The sequence below is a fragment of the Capricornis sumatraensis genome, chromosome 8, assembly GCF_032405125.1.
Source record: "Capricornis sumatraensis isolate serow.1 chromosome 8, serow.2, whole genome shotgun sequence".
In the NCBI taxonomy this organism is placed as follows: Eukaryota; Metazoa; Chordata; class Mammalia; order Artiodactyla; family Bovidae; genus Capricornis; species Capricornis sumatraensis.
Window position 1 is genome coordinate 100,672,939 of NC_091076.1, and position 12,897 is coordinate 100,685,835.

The 12,897-nt window shown below is 56.5% G+C and overlaps 3 protein-coding genes across 5 annotated transcripts; 1 reads left to right on the forward strand and 2 right to left on the reverse strand.

Annotated features, from left to right (window-relative positions):
• Positions 1-207: 207 nt before the first annotated feature.
• NPB (neuropeptide B) lies at positions 208-655 on the reverse strand. The gene is made up of 2 exons (XM_068977505.1): positions 413-655; positions 208-336 (listed from the first exon to the last, which is right to left on the reverse strand). The coding sequence occupies exons 1-2, from the start codon at positions 653-655 to the stop codon at positions 208-210; spliced, it is 372 nt and encodes a 123-aa protein (XP_068833606.1).
• Positions 656-2,909: 2,254 nt separating this feature from the next.
• Positions 2,910-8,017, reverse strand: ANAPC11 (anaphase promoting complex subunit 11). 3 transcript variants are annotated; one of them, XM_068977955.1, is made up of 3 exons: positions 7,927-8,017; positions 7,299-7,473; positions 2,910-3,238 (listed from the first exon to the last, which is right to left on the reverse strand). In XM_068977955.1, exons 2-3 carry the CDS (start codon positions 7,405-7,407, stop codon positions 3,093-3,095), a joined length of 255 nt encoding a protein of 84 aa, XP_068834056.1. In that variant the 5' UTR covers positions 7,408-7,473; positions 7,927-8,017; the 3' UTR covers positions 2,910-3,092. The 3 variants fall into 3 exon arrangements, with proteins under 3 accessions (XP_068834056.1, XP_068834057.1, XP_068834055.1); XM_068977956.1 differs by having other exon boundaries at positions 7,299-7,419; positions 7,801-8,005; XM_068977954.1 differs by having other exon boundaries at positions 7,801-8,005.
• Positions 8,018-8,174: 157 nt separating this feature from the next.
• On the forward strand, positions 8,175-11,956 carry ALYREF (Aly/REF export factor). Its single transcript, XM_068978624.1, has 6 exons — positions 8,175-8,420; positions 8,901-9,032; positions 10,533-10,680; positions 11,232-11,295; positions 11,397-11,574; positions 11,668-11,956. Exons 1-6 carry the CDS (start codon positions 8,184-8,186, stop codon positions 11,680-11,682), a joined length of 774 nt encoding a protein of 257 aa, XP_068834725.1. The 5' UTR covers positions 8,175-8,183; the 3' UTR covers positions 11,683-11,956.
• The last annotated feature ends 941 nt before the right edge of the window (positions 11,957-12,897 follow it).

Here is a 12,897-nt window from a genome sequence, read left to right on the forward strand (position 1 = left end):
CTAGGTGAGCAGAGTATGGGTGTGGAGACTGAGAAGACGCCCACTCCACCCACTGTGCCCACCTTCCAGAGGCTGCAAGTCATTTATTCATTAAGCCATTTACTATGGGAATGGATGGGCGGTGCTGGGTGTCATCTCCGCCAGGGCGGGGGCGGGCCCATGGGTGCCCGGGGCATTCAGGCCAGGTCCAGGTGCCGGGGTCGGGGCTCACTTGCTGCGACAGTCCGAGGCGCTGAGCGACAGGAAGACGTCAGCCTTGCACTGGAAAGTGGCGCGGCCATCGGGGAGCGGCTCGCAGCTCTGCAGGTTGGGGGTGACCTCCTCGACGCACACGGCCTGGGGACGAGATGGGATGGATAAGGGGGCGCCCGCACCCTCCAGCGCTCCGCACCCAGCAGCGCCCATTACTCACGAGACTCCGCAGGTTGGGGTGCATCTCCCGGAAGGTGCCGGCTCCTCCCAGGGATCGCGTGCCCCCGCGGGGCTCAGAGCGCCGTGCGTATGGCGATCTGTGGAAGCCAGACAGCAGCCCCGCGGCGCGGCCCACGGAGTAGTACCCCGGCCCCGCCGTCGGCTTGTACCACGCGAGGCCGGGGGACGCCAGCAGTAAGCACAGCGCCAGAGCAGCGGCCACCAGCATCGCGGGCCCGGCCATGGGGGACTCGGTGGCAGCGGGCGGCGGGTTGCGGAACAGCAGCACCCGCGCCTTATATCTGCGGCGGGGCGGGGCGCGAGGGCGGGCGCCGGGATGCACGGGCCTCCGCATCCTGGAGGGAGAAGCCCGAGCGGGGTTCAGAGCCTCTTGGGCACAGGGGCACGCTGGAGAAAGATGCTCCAGGGCTTGAGGGGGATGCGACGCCCCTTCCTCTCCACCCATGCCCACCTCCCCTTTTCTGGCCCACTCAACTCTTGCTGGGAGGCAGCCCCCGGGCCTTTCCCACAGACCTTAGTCCCGACTCAGTGGGAGGAGGGGCGGCGGTGTTGCAGAGCCCTCAACGAGCCCGACGGCGCCCCAGCTCCGAGTCATCCCCCGGGGACTGTACCCCGTTTCCCGGAGACAAGGAGCAGTTGTCTCCCTGTACCCCGGGGACAAGGAGCAGTTGTCTCCCTGTACCCCGGGGACAAGGAGCAGTTCCCACCCTAAAGGGAGTTGACCAGAGGACCCGGCTTCTGGAGGAGGCACTGAAATCTAAGAGGGCCGGGGGTGGGGAGGGCAGAGGTAGGTTTCACACCTATGAGAGAAGATTTACACCACTGATCTGGTCCTCAAACAGAGCTGGCAGGATGGCTCACAGGACAGATGAGGAGGGGAGGCCAGGGGAAAGCTGTTGAAGAGGTGGGTGTTGTGACCCTGTGCCACTGTGGCAGAGGAAGAGCTGGGATGATTATGGGAGGAACTGGCAGAGCCCTTGAGCTTCCTGGGAGGGAGCCAATGGCTGGGCTCTGGGTGTGTGCTGGGCCTGGCAGGCAGCTCTGTGTCCTGCTTGAGGGGACCACGCAGGCCCTGGGAGGACCAGGCTGGAACCCAGTAAGGAATGGAGAGGAGCCCACCTGGCAGCGAAGTGGGAGTGGCCTGCCTAGAGAACTGTATGACCTGTGGCAAGCTCTAGACTTCTGGGGTGAGGGCACCTGTCCTGGTGTGAAGGGGTTAAAAGCCTGGAGGCTCGGTTCACAGCCTGGCACCCTAGGCATGTGGGTACTTCCTGTCACAAGGGAGAATTCCCCAGGGGAGGCACAACTCCAGGGAGGGAAGGCAAGCAGGGGCAGGCCAGATGGAGGCCAGGCCACCCTGTGGGATCCTCTGCAGCTGCCACTGCCCACCTCCCAGTGAGGGCTGGGCTTCCTACTGGTCTGTGAACTCAGTGACCACGGATCCAGACACACTGTAGATAGGCATTTAGAATTCAGAGTTACTGCTTAGAGCCCAAGAGCTAAATGGGATCACCCAGGAGGCTGAGTCCAAGAGCCCCAGACGGAGGGCACACAGCAGGTGACATGAGGCCTACTCAGCTGCCCCTCCTCCTGCTCACACTTTCCAAACACCCTGGCCACGTGCCTTCCCAGAACAGACACCAGGACAAGGGCCCTGGCAGCTGGGTTCCTGGGCAAGGAGCATATGACCTCCAGATTCCATGAGGGTTCCTATCCTCTGGGCACAATGGTCCAGACCATGTACCACCCTGCCTTCTCCCCTGGGGACTGATGCTCAGAAACCAGCTACCCACTGGGCAGAAGGCATTACAGGGACACAGGGCAGTGACCCCTGGTGCAGGGGGAGGTCATCGAGAATAGACTGGAAGGAGCCCATGCTCACAGGACATGCAGCCTATAGTGGTTGCCATCCAGAAGCTGCTCAAAATCCTAGGGCTGGGTTCCTTGCCCCCACCCTAGAGGCGGGCTGAGGTGGAGCAGAGGTGCCCAAAGGATGTCCCAAGGGCTGACTTCCCTAGATGGGGAGACCCTCAGACACCTGCGGACACATGTCCTTATGTCAAGGACATTGGCCCTGACAAGGAGCTGGGAGAAAGGGACTGAGGCCACCGATCACAGCTGCCTCGACAAAGCCCTCTTAGCACAACCAGCACCTACTTGGGGACAGCCTTCCAGAGGGAGGAAGCATGGCAGTGCCTGCCAGCTGTGTCCAGCCAGGGTCCCAGCGACCACCCTGAAGAGGGGGGGCCCGGCCTTTCTACCCCACCAGGCTCTTCCAGCCCGAGCCCACTCCTCCCACCCTGGCTCCTCTGGCTGATCCCTGGCTCGGTCTTCTCCAGGGGTGTGACTCAGGGCCTCTCGGCATCACACTGGGATGTTTATTCATGAGTTTTCATACTGGCGCACACCGAGGCTGCCTCAGCACCAAGAAAACAAGCAACTGCAGCCTCCGGCCAGGCTTAGGTGGTTTAATGAGTTTTATTTATTTGATAAAATGTCAACGTTGTGATGGGAGAAAACAAACGCAGCTCCAGTCCTCATTTCAACCCTGTCGGAGGCCAGAGGAGACTGTCCCCATGGAGGAGACAGCCACCCAGAGCCACTGCGGGGGTGAGGCCATCTCGGGGTGAGGGCAGGGGCATCGGGCAGTGCGGACGGCCTCACTCCTTGAACTTCCACTCCTGGCGGCACATGGGGCAGTGCTGCTGCACCTGCTGCGCGTTCAGCCACTTGAGGATGCAGTGCATGTGGAAGCAGTGTGAGCACTGGCCCCACACCAGCGGGCAGTCGTCACCCGGCACCTTGCCTGCGGGAGGGACAAGAGGACCTGTGAGTCGCCCAGAGCACAGGACAAGTCCGATGGGGGAAGCATGCCCAGGGTGGCCTCAGGGCTCAGAGAGGACAGGAATCTGGAAGGAAACCACAGACTCGGCCAAGCAGCCGCCTCTACATGAACCTCTGCAGACCACCCGGGCTGCTCCCACCTCCACGCGGGAGCTCAGCAGCACGAAGAGCTCTGGCCGGGCCTGAACCCCCGCCCACTGGCCTCCCAGGGCCTGGGCCCATCTGCAGACACACCGCAGCTCTGCCATTTGGCACCCGTGATGCCAAGAAGGTTACATCAGTGTCAGGGCTCCTGCACAGGTGACCCACTGAGCAGCAAACCATTCCTCTTCAAGGTGAGGTGAGCCAGGGCCTTAGAAACTAGATGTCGCCATCCCCAGGCAGTAGGGACCCAGTTCAGTACCAGGGAGCAGGTCGGGGACACAGGGGCTTATGACCCAGCCCATCGGCCGCTGGGAGTGAAGTGGCACTGCCTCCCGTTTCCTCCCCATTTCTATCCTACTTGCGGCCCAGAGAACCTGGTGCTGGCCCTCCAGCCCACCTGCACGTGCTACCACTGTGAAGAGGGCCTGGCATCAAGAGAAACAAGTGATTTTTAAGAATCTAGAAAACCCCATCACGCAGCTGGTGCTGGCAGAGCAAAATGTCCTGCCCCAGCAGGTAGGTCCCCATGAGCAGCGGGAGCTGCAGCTTGCTGCCGCCACCCTCTAGGGGGGCCATTCCCCCAAAGCATTGCCATGGGGCCCCTCATGCCTATCAATCGTGAGCCAAATCCAGAAGTCACTAGGGCACACAGTGCACCAGCCAGATAAGCTGGGGTAAACAGGAGACATCTTGTCCACGAAGTAGTTCCTAAGTGCTGGCCTGGTCACCTGTGGTCCTGGTCTTCTCTCTTGAAACCAGACACAGGGACAGGTGACTGTACAATGTGTTAACAGATAACACCACGGCGAAGCCACAGTGCTCTCAAGACCTAATGGAGCACCTGCTCTGAGCTGCACAGGGAGCTGGAAAACTGACCTGAGCGTTTGTCCAAACTTCACAGTGCTCCAGAGTCTCTATCACCCACCGACATCCCAGGGACAGACAGAAGGCCACGTGACTCACGAGGGCAGCCACCACTGCCTGAAGGGAGCATGCCAACCAGGAGGCTGGTGTGGGTGTCAGGTCTTAAATATCCTTCAAGGGCTGCTGAAAACCTGCACCTCCTTCCCAGTTCGGGAGCAGCCCTTGCCCCACAGTGGTACATTCACCCTATGGAGTCAGACAGATGGGCACTGCCATCTTCTTACTCTCTTGTTTGGGGCAGTGTTTCTCAATCTTTTTTTTTTTTTAACTTTTTATTTTGTATTGGGGTATAGCCGATTAACAACACTGTGGTAATTTCAGGTGAACAGTGAAGGGACTCAGTTATACATATACATGGATCCTTTCTCCCCACCAAACCCCCAATCTTTTAAAAGTAAACCTCTCTAAAACAAAATATCACTCCTTTTCTGAATCTTTTATGACAAAACAACCAAAAAACAATTTACTTGGCAAATACAAAACTATCTAGCTCACTCTGCTTCCCAGGCCAGGGTCGGGGGGCGAGGTGGACGGCCCTGTGCCAGGAGCCCACAGAGTGTGACACCTGATTGCTCTTGGTTCCCACCCCCACCCCACCCCCACCCAGGGTCTTTCCCACCTCAGCAGAAGGACACTTGGAATCACCCCGAACACATTAGAGCCCTTGCAAACAGAGGATGCAAGAGGATGCGCAGGGGCCAACTAGCCTGCTGGCAGGGGTACCCTAGCCATTACGTCCATTAGTGGGGAATCTGACACCACCTTCCATGCTGACAGTGACTCATGCTAAGCGTCGGGATCCTCTCCATAAGACTTTCACTCACAAAGCCCTGAGACAAGGAGCAGGTTTATCACAGTCTGAGTCACTCTGGATTTTTCATAGGAATTCCATCTCAGCAGGGAAGTCCAGCATCACTTGATCTGTATAGAAGGGGCCCTGGGCTGACCAAACACTTTGATCATTACAGCTGGCTCACAACCAGCAAGCCCAAAGTTCAGCCTCAACCCCCCTCTTCCCAGCACCCAGCACACCTCAGGCAGCCCTACACACTGGGTTCCACAAGCTGCATGCAACCCCTGGTGCCATCTTTGACACACAGGCTCACTCACCCACACTGGGTCAAGGGCATGACCACATAAATGCTACCCTAGGACTTTTCTTTTCAGAAGCTACATCTGCTGCTGAGAAAGTTGCAAGTACCTACCCATAACCTGTGTTGTACCTTTGAGAAAGGGTGGTTTTAGGATTTCCCTGGTGGTACAGTGGATCGGAATCCACCTGCCAATGCAGGAGATACGGGTTCAACCCCTGGGCCTGGAAGATTTCAAATGCTACGGAGCAACTAAACCCGAGCAATGCAACTACTGAAGCCTGTGCGCCTCGAGCCTGAGCTCCGCAACAAGAGAAGCCACGGCAACCAGGGTAGTGCTGCCTCAACTAGAAAAAGCCTGCATGTAGTAACAAGACCCAACTGAACCAAAAAAAAAGGGCGGTTTTAAACGGATTAAACCAAGCCAGACCTTGTGCTTCTATTCTCTCTCCCTTTACATAAAACCTCATCAAGTAGAACCAATCACTGATTTCCTAAGATTATATCCCAGCCTGATTAAATCAGGATGGATTAGCCCACGGGTGATGAGATTTCCTCTTCCAGATGTAAAGATTTAAGACTAGGATAAAATTATATTTGCACTAAAATCAATTATTTGTATTTCACTGTAAGAAGCAAAGATCTAGTACTATTTTTGATGTTCACAGCCCCACAGGGCAGGCCTGGTCATTGACTTCTCAGTGGTCCCCAAATCTCACTTCTCTCTTGGGAACACCTTCGTCCCCTAGGCAAAGCCTTAAGACCCTTCCTACTGCTTCTGGTTCACTTGTGTCTGACTAAAAACTAAATTCACTGGTGCGAAAATCTCCTTTTGACCCAAAAACTTTCACTTCACAGAACACACTGGGGACAAAGGAACAATGCAAAAGACACCGCAAAGATGAAATCTGATAAAACCTGAGGTCAGGCATTTTGCAAGACAACATGTTCTGAAAGAAATCAGATGTCTACGGGGAATTCCCTGGTGGTCCAGTGGTTAAGAATCTGCTCTCCAATGCAGGGGATGTGGGTTTGATCCCTGGTCTAGGAACTAAAATCCCACATGATACAAGACAACTGAGCCCATGCAACACAACTGGAGAGAAGCCTGCTCAAAGCAATGAAGGTCCCTAAGCAGCCAAAAATAAATAAAGAAAAATAAAAACAAATAATTTGATGTCTAAAACGCAATAGAGAAGTTGAAGCAAAACTATTCTAGATTAAGTAGTGAAGGGAAAAAGTGATCACACCTTGGGTCTTGGCTCACACCACCCAACAATAAAAAGACATTTGAGGACAACTAAAGAAACCTGAACAAGGACTAGGAATGACGGGCAACACTAAGGCAGTATAAGGTCTAAAGTGACAACAGTGCTGGTAAAAGTCAGCACTGACGTAGGACATCACATTTAGCATTTGCTGCGGCTTCCCTGGTGGCTCAGTGGTAAGGAACCCGCCTGAAAATGCAGCAGATGTTTAGCATTTACCTTAAAACAGCTGGGCAAAAACAGCCAGATATGAAAACGTGTTATTCATCATTTATGTGCTGGATTGAGGGGGAAACCTTGTAACGTCACATTTTTTTGTTGACTTGAAATTTTCAAATACAATGTCTTAACACATTTTTGTGTTCCACGGGTCTCATAGTGACTTTTATCAGGATAGGAAACTGTGCTCTTTTCCTTACAAAACTTTTGACGGGATCTTTGTACAAATATGGGCCCAAATAGCCTGGCTTTTCTCTGTCAACTTTTCTTGGGAAGAGGAAATCAAACCCCAGAAACGCTGTGCGAGTACTTCTGGGGACCCGCCAAGGCCAGATGATAGGCACAGCTCGAGAGACAGCGGGCAGGGGACACTCACAGTCCGGGCAGCAGCCATTGAAGGCCATCCGGCAGATGCCGCAGTTCTCGTCGTTGGCTACCCAGAGCCAAGTGGCCACGCCGTTCCAGCATTTGATCTTCACCTTCATGGCGCGAGGAGCCTGCGAGGAGGGAAGAGACCACCCGGCGGTGCTGAGTCTGCAGAGCTACGGCACCTGGAAGCCAAAGAAGGGGTGTCGTCCCGAGGGTCGAGCGTAGGCAACAGTGGCCGCCGAAAGGCAGTAAGAGCTGTCTGCAAGGGGACTGGGGCGGGGGCCGGGTCCCCGGGAAGACCGGGAGGACCGGTGTTGGTCCTTCGCCAACACCGCACTTCTGCCTCGGCGTCCGCAGAAGGGCTCGCCGGCTTTCTTTAACAACCGCAGAAACGCGCCGTGCGCTACTTCCGAAAGGGCTGACGGGGCTGAGAGGTGGAGACCCAAGCCCGCTCCCTACGAGGTCACCCCGGAAACAACCCTGGCGCGGGCCGCACGGGCCGCACTCACTCCCGCCGCTGGACTAAGGTGCGGGTTCCTGGTGCGGTGGGGGAGGGGCAAGGGAGAGGCGCCACGCTCGGCCACGCCCCCAACGGCCGCGCCCCCGCCGATCTAATCGCGCGCCGCACCACCCGCCTTCAGTTGGCAGCGCCGGCCCCGCGCGGGAAGGTATATAAACGCCAGTGGCCGCGGCTCGGCACTTCTCAGAGGCGCCCGCCGAGCTCCTTGGTTCAGCGCGCACGCGCGACCGCGCCCCCTGAGACGCCGAAGGCCCGCAGCCAATCCGCGGTCGCTCTGAGGACGCGGCACCGGAAAACCCGCGAGCGGCGCTGGAAGTGACGCGCCGACGTGCTGACGCGCGGGCTCGAGCCGAGGCCGATTCCGCGCCCGCCATGGCCGACAAAATGGATATGTCTCTGGACGACATCATTAAGCTGAACCGGAGCCAGCGAGGCGGCCGCGGCGGGGGCAGGGGCCGCGGCCGGGCCGGCTCGCAGGGTGGCCGCGGCGGCGGAGCCCAGGCCGCCGCGCGAGTGAACCGAGGCGGCGGACCCATTCGGAATCGGCCGGCCATCGCCCGCGGCGCGGCGGGCGGCGGCGGCAGGAACCGGCCGGCGCCCTACAGCAGGGTGAGTGTGGAGACCGGGTGGCGGGCCGCGGCGAGGGAGCGAACCGGCAGGGCGGCGCACGGGCGACCGGCGGGCCGTCCGGGCGGCCGACCGATTGACCGACTGGGCCGGGGGGCGCGGGCGCCGGCCGGTTCGGCGGGCGGGAAGGTCGCTCGCCTGCCGGGCACCAAGGCGGAGACCCTGGCGGCCTTTGTCTTAACAGGGCGCCCGGCCTCACGGCGCTGGGGGCTGAGGGGCCGTTGGCGCGGCCGCCCCGGTGGCGGGAAGTTGGTTGAAGGGAACCGAGAAGTTGCGGGACGTGTGGCCGTGGCGGCCGGGTACGGCCCGAGGCGGGCGAGAAGCGGGGTCTGCGGGTCTCTCTCAGCGCCTGCCTCCCCGCCGAGATGGGGGGAGGCTCTTGCTGTGGCCGTGAGGGCGAGGGCGAGCCCTGGAGTGAGACTCACAGACCTTTTTCTGTTCTTGTGTTTTCTTTTCCCTCAGCCGAAACAACTTCCTGACAAATGGCAGCATGACCTTTTCGATAGCGGTTTTGGGGGTGGTGCCGGCGTGGAGACCGGTGGGAAACTGCTGGTGTCAAATCTGGATTTTGGAGTGTCCGACGCTGATATTCAGGTAAGGGACTGGAGTTTTTTGGTGGGCGGGTCACTCCGCACGGAATCGGTTGTGGCGTTTGGGACTTGGCCCTGAATCCCCCCCACACACACCTTGGGACGACAAGCTCTCCCAGGCACCGAAGGGCCAGCCACTGTTCCCTGTGATGGGCTCCAGGAATGCAGAGCAGAGGTTGAGCTAGAGTTGAAAGCCTGACCAACGTGTCAGTTTGTGCTGGAAGACAAGGCCCCAGCTTAGTCTGGGGCGCTGCTGTTCTTCCTTGCTAAAACGTGTTTTGTAGATGAAGGCACTCTGCCCAAGCTCTTCTGACAGAAGCTTGGTTGACTGTGCTCCGATTCTGTTCCTGGAAGAGCTAGGCTACTTGTTTTCTTTACGTTTTGCTTGTTTTAATGGTTTGTTGGGAGGAGAAAGCACTTCCTTTGTAGAACTGACATAGCACAGAGCAGGATGGTGCCAGCGCCACTCTGTCTCCATTTGCCTTAAGCCCTATGTCTTACTTGGAATTTCATCCCCTGTCTTCTCACTTATCCTCACCCCCTGGGTTTTGTTAGTGACATGATTCTCAAACATCTTTGGTTGCAGCCTCTTTTTTTTTTTGCCTCTCTCTTTTTCCTCCCCTTTTTCTTTATTTCCTTTTCTTTCTTTCTTTTTTTTTTTGGTTGAACCCTAAAGGCCTTTAAATTTGCTGCCTAAAATGGTTAAGTAATGACATCTTGGGGGTCAGTCCAGGAGATGGCTGGGCAGGGTACTGGGCCTTCCTGGGTTCAATTTCCCAGAGCCCAGCCATTTACTTTGCCTTGGGAGGACAGAGCAAGGCCAGTGAGCACTCACAGTGTCTCAACACTTTTTTTAAGGTGGTTTCTGGCATCCACTGGAAACCGCTTTTGGTGAACTCCACTTCCCGCTGTGTGCCTGCGGCCGGAGTAGCCCCACACTCTGGGTTCCCTCTCCAACTCCCAGCCTGCCTGAGGTCAGGGCAGTTTCCATGGCAGCGCTTGACTTCAGGCTTTGCGGCAGGCTTGAGTAGGAGGAGAGGGAAAGGTGAGCCAGAATCTGCCCTGGGGGAGGGGCTGGGTCAGGGCTCCCAGTCAGAGGGCCCTTGGAGCTGGTCCACAAGTGGATAGAGCCCCTTGCTCTGTGATCTTGGCCTTGGCTGCTTCTTGGCACAGTCCTTGGGTGTGTTGTAAATATTCCTTTGTTGAAGAAGATAGCAACTAAATCTTTGCCCTTCATTGGTGGGCTTTGTGATCCTTCACCTGCATCGTGGTATAGATGTCAGGTTCCCAAGTGGGCAGGAGCCCTCGGGCCCAGCTGCTCCGGGAAATTGCTGTCCCACCTGTCCCATCCCATACCCCAGGTCCCACCGCCACTTCCCTGCCCCACCACATGTATGTCTTCCTCCCAGGGAAATACCCCAAAGCAGTTTACACTTCCAGGGAGTGTCCCTGGGCCACCAGAAGAAAAATTGCTTTGCTAACAACTGCTCTTTCTGACTCTCAGGAGCTCTTTGCTGAATTTGGAACTCTGAAGAAGGCGGCTGTGCACTACGACCGATCTGGCCGCAGTTTAGGAACAGCTGATGTGCACTTTGAGCGGAAGGCAGATGCACTAAAAGCTATGAAACAGTACAACGGCGTTCCTTTGGATGGTGCGTTTGGGATTGGACCCAGAAAGGCTGCAGCGCTGTAGCTAATTTGCGGAGCCAGAGGCTGGCCCCATCCCTGCAAGAGTAGGGTCCCCTCTGCTTGAGGACACTTTGTGTTCGCCCCTTTGTCTCTCTTCCACACTGCCACCTCTCATGCTGCCCCCCACATCTGGACCAACCTCTTGTGAATCCCCATCCAGCAAGCTACGTCCCTCCCCTCCTTCAGCTCCTTCCGGAAGATTCACTTCTGTGAAGCCTTCTCAGAACCACCATAGTACAACTCTTGAGTGCGGGGCTGTAGTCGTAAAGACAAAGGTACCTTTCTGCTCCTGGGCACCCTGGACGCCCGACAGACACCCACCTGCACTGGATGAGAAGGAGCGAGGAGGCGCTGGTGGGGCTGTTCTCCCACCAGCATTTCCAGGCTGTCCTCTCGTCGGGAGCATCAAGATGCAGTGTCCCTTTCCAGTGCTTGCATGGAGGCCAGGGTGCTACCCCTAGCAGGCTTCAGAGTCCTCTAACAGGACCTGGCCCTCTTGTGTTCTCTGCCATAGGCCGCCCCATGAACATTCAGCTCGTCACCTCACAGATTGACACGCAGCGGAGACCTGCACAGAGGTGAGTTCCGGGGCCTCTCTAGTCAGGGCTGGCCTGTGGGGGTGTCTCCTCACGCTGCAGGTCTTCCCAGGCATGTGAGCAAAGTTTCCTTTTCTTGTTAGTGTAAACAGAGGTGGGATGACTAGAAACCGTGGTTCAGGAGGTTTCGGTGGTGGCGGCGGCACCCGGAGAGGCACCCGTGGAGGCAGCCGGGGCAGAGGCAGAGGCACCGGCAGGAGTTCAAAGCAGCAGCTTTCCGCAGAAGAATTAGATGCCCAGCTGGATGCTTATAATGCAAGAGTAAGTCACAGAGGAGGGCTGGGTGAGGGTCAGTCCCAGACCAACTGGAGGAGGGCCTCATTTTGAGTGAGCACCTCTCTTCCTCTGTTTCAGATGGACACCAGTTAAACAGACCAGCAAATCCGTGCATGGACCAGGACCCAGAAGTCTCGTCCGTGCTCCCTGGCGGGAGGGGGTGACAGACTGGGGCTGTGTGGCCAATGATGGATTTGTTTCTTTTATGTTTTAAAATAGGATTTAAGATTCATGTAAAGGTTTCTTTTCCTTTTTTTTTTTTTTTTTTAAATTCTGAAACAGACCTGTTTTGTACTGAGTTATTTTTGGGATAACTTTTACTGGTTGTTGTTGTGGAGAAGGTGGCGTTTTCACCTTTGCCATAATAAAATAGAAATGTGTGTAGAACTGGAACTGTTTAATTCATCCCATTCTCGGGGTCCTGACCTGGGCCAGAATGCTGGTGTGATCTGGTAGGTGGGAGGGACATGGGATCTGAGGAGGAAATGAGGCAGGCCTGCCAGGCACATGGCACCTGGCCTGTGGGTTGGAGTTCTGCAGGAGGATGCTGGGTGCCACGCTGTTCCCACAGATCCAAACCCCTTTTTCTCACCCCCTCATCCCCCCTAGGTGGGAGGATGTGGAGCAGTGGTCCTCCACACGCAGCCACCTGTTCGTTGCCTGTACTGCAAGGTGAGGGGTGGGGCAAGGTGGGGTGCCCTGTGCTTCTGGCCGATTTCAGGTGACTACTGAGTTGAGCTGTTCCTTTCTTTCCCGGGCTCTGGTTCTCAGAAATCTGGGTTTAGTAGTTCTGACTTTACAACATAATCCCTGCGTGTTTTTCATCTTTTGTGTTACGAAGGAAAGATCACTGTATTCGGTGTTTTCTTAATTATGTACTTGGAGATGTAGCTAGTGGGAGCTGTGGTAGAATCTCATTCGACCCACAGGGAACTGGGGGGACAGGCAGACACTGGTGCCCATCTGGACCCCCTCCTGGGACAGACTAGAGCAGGATGGTCATGTTACTTGCCCAAATGCTAATGTGACCTGCCATGCAGTTCCTATGGTTCAGGAGGAGCCAAGATCCCTGGGGTGTAGGGCATGGACATCTCTTTGGGCCTCCCCTCCTAGGACATGCCTTTGAGCCACTCAGTTATGCCTACAACCCAGCTAGAGGGAAACTGGGAAATTCTTAAAGAGATGGCCCACCTTACCTGTCTCCTGAGAAACTATGCAGGCCAAGAAGCAACAGAACCAGACATGGGAAAACAGACTGGTTCAAAATTGGGAAAGGAGTACCATCAAGGCTGTATGCTGCCACCCTGC